The 25,739-nt window shown below is 32.7% G+C and overlaps 3 protein-coding genes across 4 annotated transcripts; 2 read left to right on the top strand and 1 right to left on the bottom strand.

The window, feature by feature from the left end:
• Positions 1–4,091: 4,091 nt before the first annotated feature.
• Positions 4,092–8,313, top strand: LOC121263291 (mediator of RNA polymerase II transcription subunit 28-like). The gene is made up of 5 exons (XM_041166096.1): positions 4,092–4,140; positions 4,323–4,369; positions 4,475–4,654; positions 7,566–7,678; positions 7,826–8,313. The coding sequence occupies exons 2-5, from the start codon at positions 4,339–4,341 to the stop codon at positions 7,958–7,960; spliced, it is 459 nt and encodes a 152-aa protein (XP_041022030.1). The 5' UTR covers positions 4,092–4,140; positions 4,323–4,338; the 3' UTR covers positions 7,961–8,313.
• A 317-nt stretch (positions 8,314–8,630) lies between these two features.
• LOC121263290 (U1 small nuclear ribonucleoprotein A) lies at positions 8,631–10,781 on the bottom strand. Of its 2 annotated transcripts, none has more exons than XM_041166094.1 (5): positions 10,621–10,781; positions 10,344–10,516; positions 10,051–10,144; positions 9,344–9,432; positions 8,631–9,157 (listed from the first exon to the last, which is right to left on the bottom strand). In XM_041166094.1, exons 1-5 carry the CDS (start codon positions 10,703–10,705, stop codon positions 8,864–8,866), a joined length of 735 nt encoding a protein of 244 aa, XP_041022028.1. In that variant the 5' UTR covers positions 10,706–10,781; the 3' UTR covers positions 8,631–8,863. The 2 variants fall into 2 exon arrangements, with proteins under 2 accessions (XP_041022028.1, XP_041022029.1); XM_041166095.1 differs by having other exon boundaries at positions 8,631–9,148.
• Positions 10,782–16,364: 5,583 nt separating this feature from the next.
• Positions 16,365–17,074, top strand: LOC121261966 (indole-3-acetic acid-induced protein ARG2-like). Its single transcript, XM_041164414.1, has 2 exons — positions 16,365–16,573; positions 16,727–17,074. The coding sequence occupies exons 1-2, from the start codon at positions 16,500–16,502 to the stop codon at positions 16,959–16,961; spliced, it is 309 nt and encodes a 102-aa protein (XP_041020348.1). The 5' UTR covers positions 16,365–16,499; the 3' UTR covers positions 16,962–17,074.
• Positions 17,075–25,739: the final 8,665 nt, after the last annotated feature.

Raw genomic sequence — 25,739 nt, 5'->3', positions numbered from 1 at the left:
GATTTATGGTGGAAACAAAGGGCAAAAAATAATTGGTATAAGCATGGGGATATGAATACTAAATATTTTCATGCTTGTGCCAATAAAAGAAGGAAAAGAAATTTCATTAAAGAAGTAGAGGATGAGAACAATAGAGTGGCTGTGGGCTTCAAGAATATTGAAGAAACTTTCAAAAGGTACTTTGGTGATCTTTTTCAAACTACTAAGCCAAGTGATGAAGTGATTGAGAGCTGCCTTGTGGGGTTGAACTCAAGGGTTACAGAAGCTATGAATGAAAAGTTATCCAGAAACTTTATTGAAATTGAGGTGGAAGATGCAGTGAAGCAGATGGCCCCATTAAAAGTCCCTGGTCCAGATGGTTTTGGGCCATGTTTTTACCAAAGTCATTGGAGTTTAGTCTCTGGTGAAGTTTGTAAAGCAGCAATGAATATCCTTAATGGTAACCCTCTTGATCCTTCTCTTAACTACACACACATAGCCTTGATTCCAAAGTCTAAAACCCCAAAAAAAGTGAGTGATTTCAAACCCATTAGTTTGTATAATGTCATGTATAAAATAGTCTCAAAAGCTATTTCTAATAGGCTCAAGTTGGTCTTAGCTGAAATCATATCCCCAAACCAAAGTGTCTTTCTCCCTGGTAGATTGATAAATGATAATACAATGGTGGCTTATGAGTTATTGCATTCCATGAAAACTAGAAAGAAAGGAAAAGTGAGGAGTATGGCCATGAAGTTAAATATGTCTAATGCCTATGATCGTGTAGAGTGGGTTTTTTTGGAGGCTGTTATGACAAGGTTGGGGTTTTGTGAGAAGTGGGTGAGCTTTGTTATGAAATGTGTTAAATCAGTTTCGTTCTCTGTCCTTATAAATGGTTTTCCAGGGCTCAAGTTTAAACCCTCAAGAGGGTTGAGACAAGGTGATCCCTTGTCACCCTATCTTTTCCTTATTTGTGTTGAAGGTTTGAGTTCCCTCCTTAATCATTATGAGAGAAGGAATATCACTAGATGTGTGCAAGTGGCTCGAGGAGGTACTAGTATCAATCATCTACTTTTTGCAGATAATTGTATCATATTTTGTAGAGCAAGTTTAGAGGAGTGGAGAAGGTTACAAGAGGTGCTGCTATTATATGGAAAGGCTTCAGGCCAATTTCTTAACAAAGACAAAACTATTGTTTTCTTCAGCAGTAACACCAAAGCAGTTGATAAGAAGGCCATTATGGATGCTAGGAATTCTTTTGTTTGTGGAACCAATGAGAAGTACCTTAGTCTTCCTGCCATGGTAGGAAGATCAAAGTTTAATACCTTTAGGAACCTCAAAGAAAGAATATGACAGAAAATGAATAGCTGGGAGAACAATTTTATTTCACAAGCTGGTAAAGAAATATTGATCAAGGCAGTTTTGCACGCCATTCCTACGTACACTATGTGTGTTTTCAAGCTACTAAAGAGGCTTTGTAACGAGATCAATGGTTTATTTGTAAAGTTTTGGTGGGGTAGACAGCACGGGGGTAAGGGGATTGTGTGGAGAAAATGGGACAATATGGGAATGTAGAAAGGTAGAGGTGGTATGGGATTTAGGGATTTGGAGAGTTTCAATACAGCCCTTCTTGCAAAACAAGGATGGAGGCTTCTTAAGTTTCCTAATTCCTTGGCAGCTATTACTTTCAAGGAGAAGTATTACAGAAAATCCAGCTTTTTGGAAGATAAACTGGGTTCACAACCATCCCTTATATGGAGAAACATTAGCTCAGCTAGGGATTTATTAAAAGAAGTAATTAGATGGAAGGTGGGGATGGGAGAGACATCAAGATATGGGGGCACAAGTGGCTTCCAAGTCCATCTTCTTTTATGGTGCAATCTCCAGTTTCTGTGTTGCAGGAGGGTGCAAGAGTTGAAGCTTTAATTGATCAGCAGAAAGGGGAATGGAAGGAAGAGGTGATTAGATCCATTTTCAGAATTGAGGAGGCTGAGAAAATACTGACAATTCCTTTGAGCAGAGGTAGAGTAACAAATAAGTTGGTTTGGGGCCTTCTAAAAAGGGTATCTTCTCGGTGAGAAGTGCCTACTATGTGCTTAAGGAAAAAATGGAGACGAGTAATGGTGAGTGTTCTAGAGAAGTTGAAGGTGACGAAAGGTGGAGAATGATATGGGACCTAGAAGTTCCTGCTGTGACAAAAATGTTTCTATGGAAAGCTGGGAATGACTTATTACCTACCAAAGCAAACTTGTTTAAAAGAGGAGTGGTAAAGGATAAAACTTGTACTATGTGTGAAACTGAAGATGAAACTCTTATACATGTTCTATGGGAGTGTCATGCAGCAAATGATATTTGGAGAAGTGAGAGAAGATGTGTTCAAAAGTGGGGTAGACATGAAGCTGACTTTTGGCTGTTGTGGGAGAAGTGTATTACTTCCCTTAACAAAAGCCAACTGGAGGAAATAGCAGTGACTCTAAGGAAGGTTTGGTTGAGGAGAAATGGAGTGGTTTTCAAAAATAGAATGGAAAGTCTTATGAGTTTATTGTTATCTGCCAAGGCTACCGTAAGAGACTATCAAGCAGTAAGGAACTCTAAGAAATTAGACAGACAAGTACAAAACAGAAGGGATAATAACTAGAGGTGGGAAAAACCAGAAAAAGGATATTTCAAAGTGAACTGGGATGCCTCGTTGGATCAGAAAAAGAGGAGAATGGGTATTGGCATCATTGTTAGAGATGAGGAAGGAAAGCTTGTAGCAGCTGTTTGTGATCAAAAAGAAAATGTCGAAGAGGCAGCAGTTGCAGAAGGCTATGCACTAAGGGAAGTAGTTGAATTATACAGTACTCTTAATATTCAGAAAGCAAAATTTGAAGGGGATGCTAAGGAGATTGTCATGGCAGTGTGCAGTGAAGAAGAAATGCTTACTTCTTATGGTTCATTAGTTAAAGATGTTAGATTTTATTTCAAAAATAGTGCAAACTGGTCTATTCAATTTGCTTATAGGGAGAATAATATAATTGCTCATACTTTAGCAAAAAGAGATTTTTTTTTAGAAGGAAAAAAAGTTTGGCTAGAGACTATCCCAGATTGTATAGTGGGATGTTTAAACAGAGATATCAACTCAAATTGTATTACTTGATTCATCAATGAAATACATAGATTTATTCAAAAAAAAAAAGTTAAAATTGAAACCTTGAAGCTCTGATGTTGTGTCTTTTCCATGATATTATTTATTTTCCCTAAACTTAAATATATTCTACCTCTTTACCCTATCATTATAATCTCTTCATGCATCATATTCATCAATCCGTTGTTTTTAATTGCACCAATCACATTTTATTTATTTGTTTGACATATTATTTCACTATATTTTCTTCCTCAACTAGGGCACATTACTACTACTAGTGTGTGTATAGAAAAATGCTTGTTGCAAGCTCCTAGTGCAAATGGCGTACAAACGAAACTGAAGTGGAAACCACTTATCTCAAACTTCCCGAATTTGAAATACTATCGGGCTGTGAGAGAGAGCTGATGAGAGAGAGCTAATGAGATAGAAAGACCGAGATGATGAGAGAGTTAATGATAGAGAGAGACGACCCGAACGACTTGAGGAGCGAGAGAAAGCTGATGAGAGAGAACATATGGGTTTAGAGAAAGGAAAAAAATAATAATGCGTCTGACGTGGCATGGGCGACTGTACATCGATTATATCTAAAGACTATACATAGAAAAACTGGTGTGTATATATATATATATATTATATAACGATTATTTTAAAACGGTATACCAAAACATACCAGTACTAAAATATTCTCTTTCAATACCTTAAACGGAACGGAATTCAAGACTCTTGTTTGGTCTCGTTTGTTTTCAGAGATGAGATGAGTTGAGATTAAAGTTAAAAGTTGAATATAATATTGTTAGAATATTTTTTTTTAATATTATTCTTATTTTGTAATTTCAAAAAGTTGAATTATATTTTTTATTTTATGTATAATTTAAAAAAATTATAATAATTAGATGAGATAAATCGTTAATTATCGGAATTTGCCCATTTCAAGTCGACGGACAAGCCCCGCGTCCGTATTCTATTTCGTACATCTTCTCAATCTAAGGTCCATTTTCGGGGGAAAAACCAACGATTGTAAAGATCCAAAAAGACCTTAAGGGTGTGTTTGGATGTTGAATTGAGTTGAGTTGAGATGATAAAATATTATTTTTTAATATTATTATTATTTTAAAATTTGAAAAAATTGAATTATTTATTATATTTTATATTAAAATTTAAAAAAAATATAATGATGAGTTAAAATGAGTTTAAATGAATTGAACTTTCAAACGAAGCCTAAATCGGAGCTTTTCATGACCACTTTGAAACATAGTTGTCATACAGGCACATTTCCCCTCTCTCTCTCTCTCTCTCTCTCTCTCGTGTTGTGTCGTGTGTAACTTTATTGTATTTTTTCCTTTTTTTTTCCCTATCGGTTTTGTTGAATAGAAATGGTGGAGCCCCAAGCGGTAGATCAGCCACACCAGATTGATTCACAGCTGCAGTCCTTGCCGCCTCCAAGGGACGACATGATTGCTTGCGTCATGGCATTAGAGGCTGCTTTGCTTCCGTGCTTGCCCGCGAGAGAGCTTCAAGCTATAGACCGTTCTCCGCACCCTTCTCATCAGAGTAAGTAGACCCATTTCTCCACTCTTCTGACTCTTGTTGGTCATTTATGTTTATAGAAACTCATCAAAGAATCCGTTGGTATAGTTCTTTCATCTGTCTTAATTTTAGCTTGGCATAATGGCATTGCTCTTTTTGCGTGACCCGAAGGGCTATTATCTGTACTTCCATTATAAATTTTTTCTTTTTGTGTTGCTGAAAATAGGACAATTTTTCTTCCTTGTGTTTCTTCATAGCGTCAAGCATATATTAGCTTAGGAGTGGTTTTAATTTGATGGGGCTTGGACCTTCCTAGAAGACAGTCTGCTGGTCTTCTCTGCTTTATTTTGAAGAGACCTGTTGTACAATTTGCGCGAAAAATCTTTTTTTTTTTATTTTTATTTTATTCACGACGTAGAAAGCATAATATTGCTGCAGAATGTGGAAGCATTTTGCTGTATCAGTTGTAGAGAAGTCCCCAAAAATATATAATTTCCAAACATGAATGTGAATAACGTAAGGGTGTACACCTGTAGGCTTGACTCCTTGAGAATGTGTTTTGCATTCTAGTTTTGGTTAGTGTCAAGGAATCACATGATGCTTATAGCGTTATTTTTGGTTATAGAATCCCCGTAAGGTAACAGCAGAAATAGATGTTTTGTTTCAAAAGGGGACTATTTCTGAATGATTACTCAAACTAAAGATGTAAGACAATGGGGAAGAATTCGAAAGCTGACTTTGGAAAATTTTAGAGAGAGTCAAATCATCAAGGCCTACCTAGAGATGGTTGTCTTGAATACTTAAAATGTTATAGAAGTAATGTCAATCAAATATGTGTAGATTTTTTTTTTTTTTTTTTTAATGTCGGGGAACCTCTCCAAGGCAGGGGCCCTTTGGACCCACCCCTGCAGAGTAAACCCTAGTCCCGTGCACTGCACCTTCGAAAATTTTCCTACACGGAACTAATTAAATCACTAGCTTTTCACCAGGGGGTGTGGGCCCAAAGGATTGTTTGCACCCATGAGATGTTGAATCTTGGACCTTGAAGGGAGTGATACCCCAAGACCAAGGCCTTGAGCCAACCCTTGGGGTTTTTGAGTGTAGATATAAAGGAAGTAGTACATCGATCTATTCAATCAGTGCACTTTGTGCTACACTTTTCCAAAATGGTCTTTTTTTTGGTTGAACTATTGTGAGGGAGGAGCATAGAATGCTGTAGTTAGGATCAAAGCATTATAATGCAAAACTAATTGAGCTGTTGGAAAATTAGAATTTGAGGAAGAAGATTATATTTTGATGTTTTTGAGAAAGGAAATGTGAAGTGTGAAAGTCTGCAAAACTAAGGATGATCTAATTTAGGGTCTGGAGGTGCGCACCAATTTAGGGTTTTCTGGGATATAAATGATTATTAATGGGATTGTATTGATTCCTTTCTAAGGTATCAATGAGAGCTCAAATTTCCACTCCTGTTGCCAATTGTATTTTCATCTATTGCTTTGCAGAAGACTTTGTAAAAAAGTTAGGTTATTCTTCGTGGTTAATGGCCAAGAATGTTTTAAGCCATTTAGCTTATAGTAGTTGAGGAGCATTTATCTGTGGGGTAAATGTTCAAGTTGTAACATCTTCTTCTATTTTTGGGTAACTTTTTATTGTCTTTGGTACATTGAGTATTGTTCTTGGAAGGCTAATAATAGGCTTAAGTGATTATTCTGGTATTTAACTGATATTATTTAGAAGGATGGTGTCTGCTAGATGTTGTAGTTTAGTTCAATCATGACATATCTCTCTCACTCTCAAGTTTATTTTTTCATTTGCTATTGATAAAAAAGAAAAAAAAGAAAAAAAAAATTATTTGCGAAACATGTGGCTAGGCAATAATATTTGTACATAAGTATTTTGATTCCTCTCATTTAATTTTCAGTAGTGAAATCAACAGTTGATGTTCATGTGCACAACCTAAAAGAAATCTCAAAATCATTGGAGATTTTGATAGTCCATCTTTTTTTTATCTCAAAAACTTTAGTTGGGAGGTGTTCAGTAAGTTGGCGTTGGATTTGAGGGATTAAGATATTCAATGTGTCCAAAAGGTTGTTTTTAGGAAACATTTTTTACATCTAATGGGTGGAAACTTTGTAATGCTAGGGTAGAACCTCTGTTAAGGCTTCGAAGATCCATAATTCCTTTGATGAGGATTTAGTGATGATTGCAAATCGTTTGTGCTGGGGCTTGCTTTTGCTTAAGTCAGGTGCTTCTTTCCTTGTGCTTGGATAATTTTTTGTCCTGGGAATATGGAGTGTCATTGATGGGTACTTTAGCTTGCTCTGCCCATGAAATAGATATTCCTCCTTTGGGAGATGGAATTGAACTGTCAGTCGCTAATCTACCCCTCCCCACCCTCACCCCTACCCCCACAAAAGGGGGAAAAAATCAGTGATAATCATCTCAAGGGTGAGTGATAGTGAACTAATAGAAAACCTTACATAAAGATTACCTCTTTCATGTCCCAAAATACAAGTGATTGTGGAAATCGTGTACAATGAGCTTGCAGAAAGCCTTTATTGTTTCTATTTTTCTTGCTACAGAACTTCCCAGTACTCTTAGGTTGTGTTTCAGATCACTCCACTACTATTCAATATTTTATTATTGCTTTTCACCTTCTTTTTACTACTATTCACTCCTATTCAATATTTTATCATTACTTTTTCACCACTTTGTAACTATTATTCATAAATCATCTAAGATCATCTCACTATCCAAACATAAATTTTATCCTTCTGGTTCCCAAGATCTTGAGGCATTTCCTTTTTCTATTTTTTTTTTTCTCCGGAAATCTTTATGAGGTGTATGTGGATTCTGGAAAGCTTTACTCATTTAAGGGCTCAGTCTGTCTTCACACTTAGTACATGCTAAAAGGTGTCAAATTTGTGACTGACAGTTGATGTGGAAAGGCATGCCAGAGATTTTATGGAGGCTGCCAAGAAGCTTCACCTTAATTTTATTGGCCTGCAACATGAAGATCAGCCAACAAAGGTTGAAACACTTAGAAAGGTAACCCAAAGGTCGCATTACTTCTCAATAAATAAATAAATATAAGGTATTGCAATGACCATCTGCAGTTGATATTGTATATCCTACCACTGCTCCTGAAATTTACTGTGAACTCGAAGTCTTCATTGGGATTTCTGCTTTTAACAGGAGATTGCTTTGATGGAGGAAGACTTAAGGATGAAGAGTGACATTATCAAGAAGCAGGAGAGACTGATCCAAGGGTGGAGAAAAGATTCGAAAGACCAACTGGACAAACACAACCTCAAGTTGAAGAGGGTGTAGAGTGTATTTTGTAAGCAATAAGCTCGCTATTTTCTGAATTGGAGTCAAATTTCTTGGTGCTGCACGCTCCCGATCACATAGGATTGTTACTGCACTCCTCTTTTTGTAATTTATAAAATGAGAAATACTCTAGCCATAAAGTGATTATACAAAAATAATCTCATAAACTGATATGATTTGATGTGATTTATCAGATTGTAAAATTACTTTTATTATAAAACATATCCGACGAATCATATGGAATCACGTCAGTTTGTGGGATTACTTTTATGTAATTCATTTGTTGCTGTAGCACTTCTCAAAATGAGATTAGAACAAAAAATATTCTTGAATCCATAACGGCTACAAATTCCAAGTCTTGCATGGTGGTATGGATGATTGAATGAGGGATAGCACACTGCAACATTCAGCAAAGGGAATGGAATTGGTTTGCCTCAAATGGACCGACGCAAAGTGCCATCTGTGGAACTCATTCAAGCAAAACTCATTCCAATGTTGTAGAAACAGATTTTGGCTTGTAAATTGCAGCATTGAGATTGAGAAAGCTACAATTTCAGCTAAGATGATTGAGAGATTCAAGTTTGGGGGATACAAAGGGCAACAATAGTAATAGTAAACCTAGAAACAGTTTCTGAGCTCATCGAATAACATAAAAGAAACTTTAGGCAGGTTGACCAAGAAGCAGTCAGATAAGCTACTTAATTCTTCTCAAATGGGGCGAAAAGACCATAACTGATATTGCAACTGCTACAATACATGCTCTCACTTCTAAAGGCTACTTTGGATTGAGAATGTAACAAAGCAACAAAAAAGCATACGAGAATATATGACATCTCATTCAGTTGGTGACATCTAGTTGAAGATGCAATTGCAACCTTGCATAGGTGATCAGAACCCATTCGTCTATTTCTTTGCATAGGTGATCAACATAGGATTCTGTTGGGTTATCTTGAAACCTTGGAGTGCCTGCATTGCTGCCGTTGATTGCATCTCATCTCCATACTCCACAAAGGCAATCCCTGGCTTTGTTTCCACCATTCTAACTTCCTTAAAACCAGGATATTGGTAGAAGAGCATTTGAAGCATCATGGGAGTTGTCTCATGTGGAAGATTCTGCACGAACAGAATGTTATTTGGTGGAGCAGGTCCCTCTGGTAGCATAGGCTTTCCACTGCCCGGATAAGGTAGCTGAGAGAGCTGAACGAACACAGTAAGGTTTGTATAAAGAAAATTAAGTAAAGACTAAGAGAAATTGCACGCCCATCAGACTGCATCTAAGCACAGGCATTTCCAATGTTTAATAAAATCCTAGTTTCGAAACCGTATCTAGTGATGAATTCAGAAGTGATGCCCAAAAATTAAGAAAACATGCTTAGTACTTACAGCAGGTGTTGCACCGTAAGCACCGGCATAAGCAGGATTCAGACCCATTCCAGCTTGATTAGCATCATGTTGCTCTTTCTTCTTCTTTCCTGGTTAATTAAGGATGCATTTAAAACTTTTTAAAAGACAAACCGGTAATAAAAAATCAGGAGTACCCCTATAACTTTAACTTTGGAACACATGATATATAACATGGATCCTCCTAAACACATACTGAAGCCATCTTCCAAATAGCACATGAATTTCATTTATTTCTAATAGTTACAAGTTAAAACCTAGGAAAATTTAACTAACGTACAAAGAATGGATGCTTGTCTGATTAAAAACAAAACAACAATAAGTTAATATATAAAGCCCTAGTTCATCCTACTCGTGGAGTTTTCACATCACCATATCTATATCACATCATATCCACATCCCGAATCTACATGAATGACAAAATCTTCTACGAACTTCCAAGTTAAAAAGTCAATACCAACATCAAGTTCTAAAATGGTCAGGATACTGAATTGAATCCCACAAAACCCAAACATCGTTTCACGCCTAAGAGAAAAAGAGAAGACGAGAAACACGATACAACCATGCATACATACACTCATGAAATATGCTGAAGAAAGCTTTTCGACAGTGAAAGAGTTCCAATTGTACGAGTAGAAAGAAAAAAAGTTTCAGGAGACATGAGAACAGAGAAGAGGGAAGTGTTTTACCCTTATCGTCATGCCTCTTACGTCTTTCCCGTGGAACGAAAGTACCATCACCCTTGGCAATTATATCTGATTTTGTCTTTGCATATTGTATTCTCTGTGTTATCCATCAAATTCGATTGTTAACAAAAGAAACAAATTCAAGTGCAACGGAAGTTGGAAAAAAGAGTGAGAGAAAAGCAAGGCAGGCAACTTTTTTCCGAGGGGATTGAGAAAAAGAGTAAACACAAAATATTGAAAGCGAGAAAGAAATTAAAAAAAATGGGGATTGAGAAATCAATCGAAAAGAATTGTACCATGGGCTTGTCGTAGAAAGGGAAGCCCTGCATTTGGCGAAGGGCATTGGAGGCGGAGGAGACGTCCTCGAAGACCACCCACGCTTGACCTTTGTGCTTCAGTGTCTTGAACGCCAGCACTTCCAGTATCTTCCCGAACTGCGAGAACACCGCGAGCAGCGACTTCTTCAACTCTGCCATTTAAAATTCAAAATTGAAAAAAAAAAAAAAAAAAAAAAAAAAAAAAGATTCGAAATAGAAAGATGTGGAGGGAGATTGAGAGTGCACGTCTCAGTACCTTCGAGCTTTATTTTCTCGTTGAGATTGTTGATGTATATAGTCACGTTGGGAGGGACCTCAGTGCCCGTAGTAGCCTCTGCCATTGAAGGGGGGAAGGGGCAGGGCTTTGAGGGTTTCGCTATTCCTGTCCAGATTAACGATCAGAAAGATTACCCTAAACAGTGCCCGCAGGCGGAGACCGTTTCCATATGGGCTTGGAAGTTTTTTTTAGTGGGCCGAAATGGAGCAACTCATACCTCATATCAGTAAATGCTCAATTGATAGGCTCAGCCCCATAAAGGGCCCAAATTATAAAACTTCTCCAAATCAGATCACATAGAGGATGTGTGATTTAATTTTTTTTTTTTTTTTTTTGAAAAACAATTATTAATCACACACGATTATTTAGGCTCTACACTAAAACACTAAAATATATAAAATCTGGTCTGAGAGTGATTGACCAATCTAGTTCCTCAAAACTCTAATTGGCTTTGCTGATAGATTGATCTTGATTGTTATAAAAGAAACAATTAAGCTATGTATTACGCTATTATTTTACTCATGATATTAGGTTAATGCATCAACTATCACTTTAAAGTAATAATTTCAGTAATTAATGAGTAATGCTGCATTAGCATAATAAGATAAAATTGAGGCAACAGTATAATATATAATTTTTTAAAATAAGAATTAATAATTTTATTGGAGAAATGATAATTACAATTTTAGATTGAGTAAGGCTACATTTAGATGTTGAGGTAAGCTCAGTTGAGTTGAGTTCTTTATGAATAGTAGTGAGTTGAGTAGTGAAGAAAGTTATGTGGGGTCCATCTAAATTGAGTTTAAAGTATATTTAGATATTAAGATGAGTTTAATATTTTTTATAGAAAATTGAAAAAAGTTGTGGGTCTAATATATAAAGATGTTTTAAGTTGAAAAAAGTTGTGGGTCTAAGAAGGTTTTGAGTTGTGATGAGTTTAGTAATTTGAGGGTTGGGTGTTTAGATGTTAGACTCAGTTTAAAGTTAGACTAAACTTAACTGAGCTCAGTTGAGTTTGAAAACCAAACGCAGTTTAAATCTAAATAATTGAGTAAATCTGTAACTCAAATAAAAAAATTATTTTTTTAATAGTAGAATCAACTTATTTTTATATAGAATATGCAGATTTATACATTTTAAGACTGTATTAAACAGTATGGTAACATCTCTGAGGTGTATTCCTATTATGTGTCGACCTGATTAAATTAGGATACGCGTCACAAATGCGAATGGTGATTGCAAAAACTACGATGACATGCGCAATTAAGTAGAGCTAAATCTGAAATGATCCGTTTAAACTTTAAAGATATGGGAGATGGTCTTGGGATTTTAACATCATCAACTTTAAAGACAGAGTGTCCACTCTTCCATTTAAAATAGTTAATACCGTGTTGAAACTTTTGAAGAAAGTTCCACTTCTACTCAGCCGGCAGTCACGAGACTCATTGACTCTGTCCCATTGCAGTGGACCGCGCGCACCACAAGTCCTGCCCCCGATTGCGATCGGCAGCATTACTGCATGCTAGCTTCTGTAATAATGCAAAAGTGAGGAGGAGAGCATATAGCGTATTAAGCGGGTGTTAATGTCATGAAGTGTCTTGCTGTAAATGACATGATCTTCATATCAACGTACAACAGCACTCGAAACAGAAACAATAGGCGTTGACCATTGTAATGCAATACCAGGAAATAAAAGACTCATTCATTTTTTATATCCTTACACATTTAATAAGAAAAAGATTTTACAACTCATTAAAAAATATTTCTTTAATTACTAAGTTAAAAAAAAATAAAAAATTGTTGAGACCCATGTTGAGACAAGTAGCATTATTCAAGATACATACCAGTCGGCGGTGCAGTAGTTTTAGTAGGGTTGACAATATGTAACATGACCTATGAACTCAACATGAACACGACACAAAATTAGCGTGTTTGAGTTTGATGTTAACGAGTTCGGGTCAAAATAGATTGACTCGTTAAGACACGATTTATTAACGGATCAACCCGCTTAACATGAAATCAACGCGTTTTGACTCGTTTAAATTTTATTTCAAAATTAAAATTTTATTATGTTAAGTTGTAATATTGATATTTTTCAGTATACTTTAAAAAATTATTTTTATTATTGAGATTGTAATTCTAGACTTATGCTTATATTTGTTAGTTAATGGTTTGTAATATTGGTTTTATTATATGTTAAAATTTGAAAAATATAGATATATTTTTTAAGATATTGTGGCTACTACTAAATATAGATTTTAACTTCTATGTAAAATTATATTAATCAGGTCAAATGAATTATGCGTATTAATTCAACCCTTTTATATGAAATGAGTTTAAATAGATCATATTGTTTTAATTTATTTTTAATTAATTATTAAACGGGTGACACGACACAATCTGTTATTTAAATAGATTGAATTAAGATTTGAAAGTTTGACATATTTAACTTGATGGATTGAATTCGAATGTTTATAACTTGACACAACGTGTAAACATCACCAAAAACACGAATTGCCACCTCTAACTGTCTCAGCAGATCAGAAAATGAAGGAACGAATGAATAATAAAAGCGAAGTCTATTGATGCTGCATGCAGGCCGAGTAGTACTCTTGCTGTGGGCGATTCACGGGTTTCACTTTAAACTGATACCCCCCAGCTAGGGAAATGAAATCCAGCCAGTCTCCATTTTCATGATGCATCGTATGTCTGTCAAGAACAGCCTGGACTAATGTCACATGCATCGCTTTTTTTCTTTTTAGCTAGAATTTTATTAATTGGCAATAACTTTTTTGGAGTTGTTTGATAGACGAATATCCATGTAAATCCATCAAAAGTATTAGGTGTCAGTATTAACTGAACAATACTAAATACAAATTTCAAATAAATAAAATTTATATAAATTTTTTATAAAAAAAAGTGAGTTTTATTAATAAAGAATAATTTTTTTTACATTTTTTAAAGTGATATCTATTTTTTTACAAAAATTTATATGATATTTATCTATTTGAAACTTGTACTATTAAATATAGTTATATGTTATGAAAATGATGTGTATTTCTTTTAAAAAAGAGTAAGATATATCATTAAAAAATTATTTTTTATATGAAACTCATATTTATTTATTTTTTCAAAATGAATTCAAGACACTTGCGTATTTTTTTATTGCAAATATAAATTCTCTAAAAATAAAGAAAAAAAAATGATATTTTCAGTCTTAAGTATGCAATCACTTTTTTTTTTAAAAAAAAAAAAAATCTTGAGACCATATAAAAAAATTATTTTTTTACTAGTAAATCATATTTTTTTAAAAAAAAGTGTACAAGATTTGTATAATCTAAAATGAATAAAAAGGCCGAGGGGTGGGGGGTTTGAATTTCTTGTACTTAAAATCTTTAATATTACACATCCATATTCTAAGCATTTTTTTTATTATTTTTATCAATTTCGCATATTATTTGATTCTAGGATGGATGATAAGGGTGGGAATGATAGCCATCTAAAAATGTGAAGCAAAGAATAGAACAGAACACACACCAGAACAAAACAAGAAAAGAGGTAGTAATGGAAAGATGGTGCACGACACAAAAATCACTTGGTGAGTAGAGAGACCGAGACCCACCTGGACCCGTAGGTCGGTCGGGGCATCTTTCTTTCATTCTTCCCGTCTTCTTTTCCACACGCTCACGTTCATGGACGGTTGCTACCCGCCGCCGTCCTTGCCCTTTTCTAGATGCTCACACAGTCGCACTGCATTACTTGTCCCGACTTTTCTTCCTTTTAAGTATTTAAATATAATTTTAATAATTAAATATATTAATTTTTAAGAAACAAAAAAATCAAAAAAACGAGAGACGATTGTACTTGTAACTTGTAAGAACATTTTCATCCGATTTTCAGTACTCCTAAATCTCTAAATTTTAGGAAATTAACTTAACTTTTTGACAAAATAAGCATTCTATCCGATTCCTTATTTTAAGGTATAGATTTAGGATGTAACCACTGACTCCCTATATTCATCCTTATATTTAGGGAATTACTATTCATCTCTTAAATCAATTTTTATATATATTTAATATAGAATAGTTAAAGATGTAGAAATAATAATAAAGAAATAATAGAAAAATATAATTTTAATAGAATTGAAAAAATATAGGTAATGAGATGTATGAGGATTTTTGAAAAGATTTAAGAAAAAATTATAGAAAATGTGATTTCTACCCCAAAATTTAGGAAAAATTATAAGAAATCGGATGTGAATGTTGGTACCACAAAAGTATATTTTCCCTATAATTTGAGAAAAATTTTAAGAATTTGGTTAAAATCTCTCCTACATCCGAATCTCTATTTTAGGGAAAGGGTTTATAGTTTCTGTCATATTCATATTTGTTATAATTTTAAATAATAATTTATTTAAATAATTCTGAAAATATAAAAAAATTAATTTTAAAAATGTTTTCATCCCTCCAAAAAATAATTTAAATTTTTGTTTAAAATATTCACTAAAGTAATAGTTCAAAATATAAGAAAAAATATTGAACAATTAAGTTTGTAAATAGAAGTGAAAGAAAAACGTAATAGAGAAATAATAGATAAATATTTTTTTAATAGAATAAAAAAATGATAGGAAATGAAATGTATGAGACTTTTGAAAAATGACTAAAATTTAAGAAAAATTATAAAGAATATGGTCTTTAGTTAAATTATAGAAAATCTTGAATGGAACTGGATGAGAATGCTCTAAGAATATAATTCTTAATATAACTCAAAAGCATCTAATTAAACCTAAATCGAAAAAAATACAGATTTACTTATATATATTATATTTTTAATAGTATTTCTCATACTATTTTGATATTGTGTAGAGTTAGAATTTAAACTTATTGCCACTAATACCATGTGAAATTAGTAGTTATCTCAAAGACTTAAATAGTTTAGAATAAGTAAATTTAATTATTTATATTATATTTTAACAAATTATTTGACTATTTATTTTTAATTTTTTTTAAAAAAAAATCGGAGGAGGCTCTCTCCGAACAGATCAGGTGGGTGGAAGGGTTGCGCAAAGAACGAGAGGCGTTGGACGCTGTTACGAGGTCTGTCCGTTTAATACTGGTGGACGTTACTGCTCGTACCTTTCTCTTTTCAATTCCTAGTTACTTTTCCTTAAATCTTTTTTATTTTTTTAAAACGTTAACTAAATTATTTTTTAAAGAAAAGAAAACTCTTCAAAAATTAAATAAATAAGTAAGAGAAATAATAATTATAATCGTGAGTATATAAACATTATACAATCATTTTAAAAATAATGAATAAGTATAGAATTTATATAAAAAAAATAATATTTTAATACTAGATTTATTTTTTTTCAAAATAATTGAATGATGCTTACGCATAATTATATATAATATTACTCAATAAATATATGAGCGGTATTACTCAACGGCTCAAGTAGTACCGCTTGGTATTACTTTAACTTTTTATTTTTTATTTTTTTATTCATATTTTTTTAATATATTTAAATATTTTTAAAAAATAAAAAATATATAAATACATATAAAATTACTTCTATCGTCATTCTTTAAAAAAAAAAAAAAAAAAAAAAAGGGGGAGCGGTACGTTTGGGACTGTATAGTAGCGTTTTTCATATATAGCTAATGGGCCCCATCTGTTTTGCCCTACTTCGCTAAGCGGCCCTATATATAGAGCTCCCAGCCTCCTCCTCTGTTCCAAAGAAGCTTTCTTGGGGTAGAGTCGAATACGTTGAGGTTTCTCTTCTGTCTCTCCTTCGCTCGCTTGGAAGGTTTTCTTTTTCCTCGCTGGAAAATCTCTCTTCGTTGGCTCACGAGTAATACACAATGGCTCGCTCTCTCTCCAACGCTAAGTTTTTCTCTTCTCTCCTCGTCGATGGATTCTCTAATGCATTAAGCAGGTACTACGAAAAATTCAGAATTTTATCGAACACCTTATGACTCTGTTTTTATAATTTATTGGTCCCGTTAAATCGATGCTCGTTCTTCTGAGAAAAATCCATATTCTATGCCGAGACGTATAAGATTTCATTATTTTATTACCCCTGGTACAGGCGTGGATACGCGGCGTCGTCACAAGGAATAATGGCGACGGTAGCAAGAGGAGGAGGGGGTTCATCGGGTGCAAGGATAGTGAAGAAGGCAGGAGAAGATGCTGCGGCGGCGGGTTCCACCGAGAAGGTGGCCTGGGTCCCAGACCCCGTTACCGGCTACTACAGACCGGAGAATTGCATGGACGAGGTCGACGTGGCCGAACTGCGTGCACTGCTCTTGAAAAGCAAGCACTGAGTGCCCTCGATCTGTACTACTGTCGACTAGATAGTTAATGGGTGTATAACATTTTCCAGATTTGTTAGCTTCTGATTTTGAGGAATGGAATAATTTCATATTTATTCCTCCTACCTTAGATGTTCAGATGGAGTCTCCATCCCCAAAATTTCCTGACACATTTTTAATTGTTTCAAATACCAATCATTTAAATAAAAAAAAAAATGGATCTATGTTACCCGTAATAATACTCGGAATGAAAGACAGCATTTTTCCATCTATTTCCAGAAATCCCGATCATGGAGGTGGTTTTGCTCTGGTCTGAGCGTTTCATGAGGAAGATATATACCTCGGAATGTACTTGTGGGCGTCGGCGGTTGATGTTGGATGTCCCTTTTGTGTGTAAGGGTTAAGCCATGGGATCGTGGGGCGGTTCTCTTCTTGCTTGGTTTTTGTTTTTATACTCTATATCGATCTGCATCTGCTTTTTATTTTGTCTTTCGTCAGGGTCTCCCAACTTGGACAATTTATGCTGGGAAATTGGAATTTAAAAGTTATTCGATACTAAATAATTTTTTTTGTGAGCTCATATTTATTTATTAGGAAAACACGTAGAGAGTATATATTTCAGTACTTTAAAATTCCGTTTGGTTGTAAGATTCAATTGAGTTCAGTCTAATTTTAAGTTGAGTTTAATATCTAAATAGTTAACTCTCAAATTAATAAACTCAATTTCAACTCAAAATTTCTTTATATGTGAGATCTATAACTTTTTTCAACTTAATACATTTTTATATGTGGAACTTATAATCTTTTTTAACTTTTCATAAAAAGTATTAAATTTATCTTAACATCTAAACTCACTTTAAACTCAGTTTAGATAGGTCCCACATAACTCTCTCTACTATTCAACTTATTACTATTTATAAAGAACTGAGATGAGTTAACTTCAACATCCACTTTTAAAATTTTCACAAAAAAAAAAAAAAAAAAAAAAAAAAGACAATTTCAAAGAGTTTTGCTAATAAAAGTCATTTGAACAAGGAATCTGTCGAAAACAAGGTAGCAACCTAGAAAACAAAACTTAAAGTTCAAATTAAAAACGCTTTGTATCTGAATTCAAACTTTGAAGCTTACGAAATTTTGGAGCGTTGGATTGGTCCTCTTATTTTTTAAAATTTGATTAATATGTAATTTTTTTATATTTAGTTAATCACTCAAAACTTGAAGTCTATATTAGATTAACCATCACACTCTCTATAATAATAAAATTTTATTATTTTTATTTCTTTAATTAATTTTAATTTTTAATTACTTTTTTATTTTATTTTATTTTTGTAATCTTCAACAACCTCCAATCATCATATTCATTTTTATTTTCACAATATAATAATCTATAATACAACAATTTCATATGTAAATAAAAATCTCATATGTACAATCCAACACTGCCTGCTATAACCCAACAATGCAACACAAATATACTTACACACAAATAACAGTCACAATCCAACACTGCCTGCTATAATCCAACATTGCCTGCTATATTTCATGCAGAGATGAAAACGAACCAAGTGAGAAAACACATGTTTACTTCACAACAGGTTTCACATATAGTACTGCATCACATATAGTTGAACCAAAAATATATTACACCGAAGATGTTACTGCTTCACAACAGGTTTCATCACTTGAACCAAAAATATATAACTCCCAAAATATAAAATTTTCATCAGTACAACATTCACATATAGCAAAAAGTCACAAAATAACATAGGCAATAGTTGCTGCCCGCCACAGCCACACCTATTTTAACCATATGTAGTTGCCCAACTACTAAAACCAATTGTAAAGTGTTTAATAAGAATAATCCCAAAACATTACACCAACAAAAAGGCTACATATCTTCAAAAGGTTGAGATGGAGATGGAGATGGAGATGAAAATCGCTTCTTTGAATTCTCGAAAATTTCTATTTGAAGATTCAAGAAATACTCTTGTTGCATTCCATTCATGCTAGCTAGATCTAACTTCATTATCTCCATATCGATCTTCCTTTTCTCTATATCATTCTTCCTTTTTTTTCTCAACTGGTAATTCAGCTCTATCAAAATTCAAATTGTTGACCGCTTATCTTCTTTCAAAAGTGCATATGGCTTAATCATTTCTCATGCTAGTTAAGACCTCAACAAATTCAGCATCAGAAGGTTCTCTAGCTTTCCTCTTTCTCTCCATTTTTTTCTCAACCTTCTTGCCTAGAGGTCTATCACAAATGACATCTATGTTGTCATCTATCGTGTCATCTCCTAGTGGAGTCGACTCTACCATAGTTGTGCATTTTCCATGTGGTTTCCTTCTCGTTGACAATATGGACATATATTGCTACCATTTTGGCTAGATGAGAAGGACACCAACAGTGTTCCATGTTGGAAGTGGCCTTCTCAATCTCTTTATATATGATTTTGGTTCTTTCGATCTAAATATGTGAAGTAGTGAAAATATGAGAAGAGAATTTCAACAACAAATTTTAGAATTGATGCAGTTAGAAACTCATATCTTGTCCTGCTCCGTCACACCACATGGATGCAATGATTCTACTTGGACCACAACAACACAACATTTGTGCATTTTTGGATCACCGACCATCAATTGGTCAATGAGCCCCAATAATGATTTGTCATGCTAGGTTTTTTATACTCATTGTAATAATCACTAATTCTTTTCCACATGTGTAAAGATTTTTGGTCCATCCCCCGTATAACATCCATGCTAATGTTAAACCAAGCCGATACGAAGAGATTGTCCTCCTCTACAGTGAAAGACACATCGTTGTATTTTCTTACTAGGTGACCTTTATTCACATTTTAATTTTGTTGCTTGGAGTACAACATTATCATGTTTGCTAGTTATTGCGGTGCTAGAGATACTTTATTCACCACTTTGCAATAGAGTGGTAAAGAATGGATCTTCATCAAATATAGTGTTCATCCTTAATTCAAGTATAATTGTACAAAATTAGATCTAGACTCATAATTCCGCTGAGTTGTAAAAACAGATTCTATAACATCTATACGTTGGATGCTCAGTAATGGAAACAAATAACAACTGTATAAGCACTTGCTCAAACTGCAGCTCAAACAAAACATATACATAAAATAATTGGAATGTTAGGGGGGAAGGGGCTATTAGAAGCTACAGATCCAAAAAAATAAAATAAAAAATCTATACTATCAGTTCTTGTTTACATATTTGCATGAGTTTCCTTCCAAGGATAAGTTCTCTACAACCATTATCGGTTTCTTATGAAGTTCTAACAAAGTTCTAACTTCTAACCCTTAATCACGATTAATAATATGAGAGTACCCAAGTAACTTTAATTGGACATTAGCCTTTGTTAAGAGCAGATGGTACTGTTGAAAAAGTAAAGTTGGTAGAGAGAGAAAAGTAGTCATAGGCAATAGGGACAAACAAAGATTCCCAAGTGCTCCATTGCTTGTGCGCATCTCTAACAATGAGGTTATTAATAAGCACTTAAAAATAGACGAATGCATTGAGTCTAAGACATGGAATGTTTTGACGTCAAAATATTTCTATGTAGTGAGAATGTGAGAAGAGAAAGGCACCCACAAGTCAGAGATCCACAATCTAAACAAAAATAAAAATGAATAGAAGCTTGGTATATTGAATAAAATGATTTCTCAAGTTAAAGAATGATTAATATTGAATAAAACTTGGTATATTTCCCCTCATGCCCTTAAAAATAAAATAAAATAGAAGCTCATAAGAAATCATTTTATTCAATATACTAAGCTTCTATTTTATTTTATTCAAATCATTTTTCAATATACAAAATCAGATCTAGACTCGTAATCCCAATATGCTCAGTAAACAAAATCTCATACAAAATCTTATACAAAGTAACATATAAAGTCTTTAGTAAATATTAGATAACAAGGTGAAGTTCAAACTTGCCAACACAAAATCTGCAGCAGTCAAAATTTGCAACATTTTAGCAACTAATAAAGCAACTACTACTGATTGAGCTGAATTATTACATATTTTATACATTTAGAACCAATACATTTTATTTATTTCATTACATTATTATTAGTTTTAGATGAAAAAATAGTTAAAATGAATAAATCCGAATTGTGATTTAAATTGGTTAATAGCATGATTTATGCTTAATTTTATAACTTGTGATTTAATTGGACAATGTTCATTTACATGCACAACATATTTTTGATATTCTATTATTCTTATTTTATTTTATTTCTAATTTCTATTATTTTATTTCAAATTTCAAATTCAAATGACTTTCAAGTGGGCAAGACGTTGGAACAACTTAAGAACTTTTAACGAGTGTAGGACTCTTCAAATAAGGATAATGATGAGGTTTGAGAGCAATTAGGGTCAGAGTTCAAAATACGTTAGGAGATAGAATGGATACACTTTAGTATTTAAATCATAACTTTTCGCTCGAATATCAGTTGATAATATTCTTGGTGTGTTGGAAAGCTATCTTAAGAGCTACAAAGTTATCTCTAATAAGGATTTCTAAATTCGAACTCCTAAAGTGTGTACATGGCTGCCAAGTTGAGTCCTAAAATTTAAGCGATTTTGTATGCGAGAATATGAAGACATTAGGATTTCTTTCCTACCCTATTTAAGGATATCATTAGCACGAAATTGAGGACTCTTTGGAGAGCAGCGCCGCACATTTGAAGAACTCTTCCAGGGTCCAATTGCCGCTCCAGCCGCCTCCTCCATTGCCTACCACCTCCATCTCCATTCATTTGGCTTGCTCTTTTCACTCTCTACTATTTATTTAATTTTAGTTTAAAGTTTATGGAGTAATTTTGAGATTTTTGGCTTAGAAATTTGGGCAATTTATTTGCTATTTATTTTACTTAATGTCGCTATTTTTCTTGCTCTTTTAAGATTTCATTGAACAGTGATTACAATTGCTATGGATTCATTTTGAGAATATGTGATTTGAATACAAGGATGATCCCTAGAATCTTGATTTTGGGGCTTTTCAATTTTCAGTTCGTATTTTGTCAATTACTTTCTAATCTAGTTTAATTCTTAGCTTAGTTTTATTAATCTCTTAGTTCCATTGCATATTAGATTGATTAAAGTTTAATTATGACTTAAATAATTTCAGTTTTATTGTTTAATTTTTAGATTAATTAAGATTGTTTAGTTTAGTTGATTCTTTGATTGTTAATTTCAATTTATTAATCTTTTACATTTCATTTCGACACTCAAAAATCCAAAAATATGAATCTAGTCCATGACTAGTGCCTTCTTCATTCTTGTTGCACCCTTCCATCCATTGTACATACCATCATTTTTATTTTTCTCTTTGTGAATATTTTCACCATTTTAAACGAGTTTGATTTTAAATAACTTTCACTGAAGAGACGATTTAGGAATTTATTTCTAATTATTACGCGACATCTTCCTACATTTGGGATAATCTTTGTGCTACTCATATATGACTTCAAAGATAGATACATTGTAGCAAATATCTTGAATAACTTTTATTTGACTAATCTAATGTAGATAAAATTTGAGGGGCATTGGTTAAATTATAATTTTCACTAGCATTTAACTAAGCCAATGTCATTGATCTTAGAACATGATTGATGATAGATTGAAAGGGATAATTTGTACTATTATGTTTTGCTTTTTATTTCTTGTGTTTTAAATATTGTTGTTTTAATCCTTTAGTTCAATATGTTTGTCTATCGGTATATTTGTGAATATTAATAAAATGATTTAAATTAAAATATTTTATTAAATTTTGAAAAATGAGAGAAAAATATTAAAAAAATATATTATAAAATTAAAAAATTGTTTGAATATAATTTTGTTTTGAAAATTGAAAAAGTTAGATTTTTTATGTTTTTTTTTTAAATTTGAAAAATTTATAATGATTATTAGATGAAAAAATTCCAGGTACATTCATATAAACATATGTTTTTAGTAAATTATTTGATAAAAATAATATCAAATCAATAATTTGATTGGATCATTATCTCGATTTAATTTCATAAGTATTAAATTAACTTATTTAATTTTCGTTATGATAAAAATATTTATCTTATATCATTTTTATTCAATTACAATAATTTCCTTAAGAGCAATAATTTGTATTCTTTTTTTTCTAAGCAATCAAATTTCATTAGAAAATGAAAAGTTGATACATGAGGAGGGAAGAGGGGATGAAGTTCTCCAACAAACACCCAGTACAGTAGTCATAGTACGAAATTGATGGAAAAAAATAAAATAAAATAAAATGAGTTTTAGGACCAATTTTTTAGTCCCCACCCACACTCTACAAAGAGGGCACATCTTAAAAGATGATTTTTAAGTAAACCACCGTTGGAAGTGGTGTAAGTTGTGGGTGCACTGCAGTTTGTTGTCTTGAAATATTTTTTTGAAGAGATCTATAATCTATTTTTCAAGGTCATCGGTTAGGGAAAGCGATAACATAGTACAAAGACTGGCATCGGATGGACTGATTTGTAGCAAATCATCTGTCTTCCCGTACCTCTGGGGTGACGCGTGGATGCCCTGTGCGATGGTTGAGAGGTGAGGTGGGGCATATGTGAAACGTTGTGAGGTGGGAAATCTGTTGGTCGGGGCGCGGCAGCGTGTAAAGACCATGCACGGAAGCAAGCAATGCGTGAGGGCCATGTGTCGAGATTTTTGGCGCGGTTTTGCGTTGTCCCAGTAGATTGATGGCAATAGGGTTGTGTGGTGGGGCGTGTGTCGATTAATGGTGGCCGAAATGCAGTAGATCTGACGAAAACTGAACCGATGGAAGGGAGGAGAGAACAAAAAATACTACCATGAAATTATATTCACACAGTCGTAGTGAAAAAGAAATGAAGATGGAGAGAAATGTGGAAAGTATATTCACACAATAGTTGTCTATTTAAAATAGTTGTCTCTCCAAGGCACTGTTGAAGGAATATAATGCTAATCATACAAAAAAAGAAAAATATTAAGTACCTTCTCTTATGAACTTCCTAAATTCTGTCCATGTGCGTGGTTTCAATGTCTCAACACTCCTCGCCATGCTGTATTATTAATTCATTTTTTTTTTTTTTAAATTTGTGTCTTATGTGTGATACTATAATATAGGGGAGAAGCTTAGATCATGTAAAAAATCACTCAATAAATTTAATTCTGCTTTTTATTAAAAAAATAAAAGAGTAATGATATTTGTAATTTCAGTTTGTTCAAATCTCGTAATTTTTTTTTTTAAAAAAAGATAGATAAATCTAGAACTTACGTAAAAAAGTAAATTTTTAATAATAGATTCTATTTTTTTTTTTTTTTAGTTAAATGAAGTGTACATTACTTACATACCATAAGACTATATTTATCATTATTCAAAAAAAAAAAAAAAAATCAAAATCCTTGATTAAGCTTGCGACAGTACTTATGTTGGAAGGTAGATGCGATGATTTGCTGATACCTTTATATTAAGGAGTAATGCTACATGCAATCGTAGAGTGTGCAAGTCGTATAATCGTTTTAAAAAAAATAAATAAATATGAAATTCATATGAAAAAAAAATTAATTTTTTAATAGTAAATTCTATTTATTTTCAAAGTGACTACATGACATCTACACATTTTACAACTATATATAATATTACTCTTATATTAAATAAGGTAAGAATATGTCACGCCAACATAGAGCACAATTTGTTCTGCTAAGTGCTCATCAATTTGGAGAGATATATGGGAGGAATTGGCCGTTGCAGTTACGTATAAGAGTTGATAACGTTGGCTTTGACCTTAATTTCCTTCCGGAATTCATGCAATTTCAGTGGGACTTTGTATCCAAAACAATTAATCCGCTTGGATGCTAGGTCCGTTTAGTTTCACATATGATTTCAATTTATCTCATTTCATTTTATTTCGATTCTGTTTGGATATATAAATACTCTCAACATATCTCATCTCATCATTATAACTTTTTCAAATTATGATATAAAATATAATAAACAATTTAACTTCCTTAAATCTTAAAATAATAATAATATTAAAAAATAAAATTATAATAATATTTTATTCAACTCACCTAAAACTATCTCATCTCACTATCCAAACGAGCTTGAATCTCATCTCATCATCTAAACATCATTCAAATATAAACATTTTTCAATTTTAAATTTTAAATTCTTAATTTTTTTCATATAATTATTACCTAATCATTATAATTTTCTTAAACTTCTAAATAAAATACAAAAAATAATTCAATTTTTGTAAATTTTAAAATAAAAATAATATTAAAAACTTATATCTAACAATATTTTAACTATATAATATTTTTATTCAACTTTTCATCTCATTTTAATTCATTTTAAAATTTTTCTTCTCATTTTTAAAATCTCATAAAAATTTTAATTCAAACTATTTTACTGTTATTATTTATAAATTGTTTACTATTATTCATAAATTTTTTGTCTCATCTGAATAACCACATTTTTTAAAATCTCATAAAAATTTTAATTCAAACTATTTTACTGTTATTATTTATAAATTATTTATTATTATTCATAAATTTTTTATCTCACCTGAATAACGACCTAAGAGCATCTTATATAAATAATAATGAAATAATAATAAAATAATAATTAATAATTTATAAATAATAGTAGATCTGAGAACAATTATATTCCGTAAGAGGAAGAAAGAGTGAAGCAATGAGTGCAGGCAAGGGGACGACAATTTATGGATTGGATTTTATAATAATGGAGGACATTATTACTTGCACG

The sequence above is a fragment of the Juglans microcarpa x Juglans regia genome, chromosome 4S, assembly GCF_004785595.1.
Source record: "Juglans microcarpa x Juglans regia isolate MS1-56 chromosome 4S, Jm3101_v1.0, whole genome shotgun sequence".
Classification (NCBI taxonomy): domain Eukaryota; kingdom Viridiplantae; phylum Streptophyta; class Magnoliopsida; order Fagales; family Juglandaceae; genus Juglans; species Juglans microcarpa x Juglans regia.
The sequence above is the reverse complement of the archived record's forward strand: the minus strand, read 5'-3'. Positions and strand labels throughout refer to the sequence as shown.

Coding starts and splice junctions, on each gene's coding strand:
- LOC121263291 (XM_041166096.1), top strand. CDS start 4,339: ATGACCACTTTGAAACATAGTTGTCATACAG. Junction 4,370..4,474: donor GAAACATAGTTGTCATACAG/GCACATTTCCCC, acceptor TTTGTTGAATAG/AAATGGTGGAGCCCCAAGCG. Junction 7,679..7,825: donor AGGTTGAAACACTTAGAAAG/GTAACCCAAAGG, acceptor TGCTTTTAACAG/GAGATTGCTTTGATGGAGGA.
- LOC121261966 (XM_041164414.1), top strand. CDS start 16,500: ATGGCTCGCTCTCTCTCCAACGCTAAGTTTTTCTCTTCTCTCCTCGTC. Junction 16,574..16,726: donor TTCTCTAATGCATTAAGCAG/GTACTACGAAAA, acceptor CCCCTGGTACAG/GCGTGGATACGCGGCGTCGT.
- LOC121263290 (XM_041166094.1), bottom strand. CDS start 10,705: ATGGCAGAGGCTACTACGGGCACTGAGGTCCCTCCCAACGTGACTATA. Junction 10,145..10,343: donor CTTTCTACGACAAGCCCATG/GTACAATTCTTT, acceptor TGGATAACACAG/AGAATACAATATGCAAAGAC. Junction 9,158..9,343: donor CTTACGGTGCAACACCTGCT/GTAAGTACTAAG, acceptor GTGTTCGTTCAG/CTCTCTCAGCTACCTTATCC.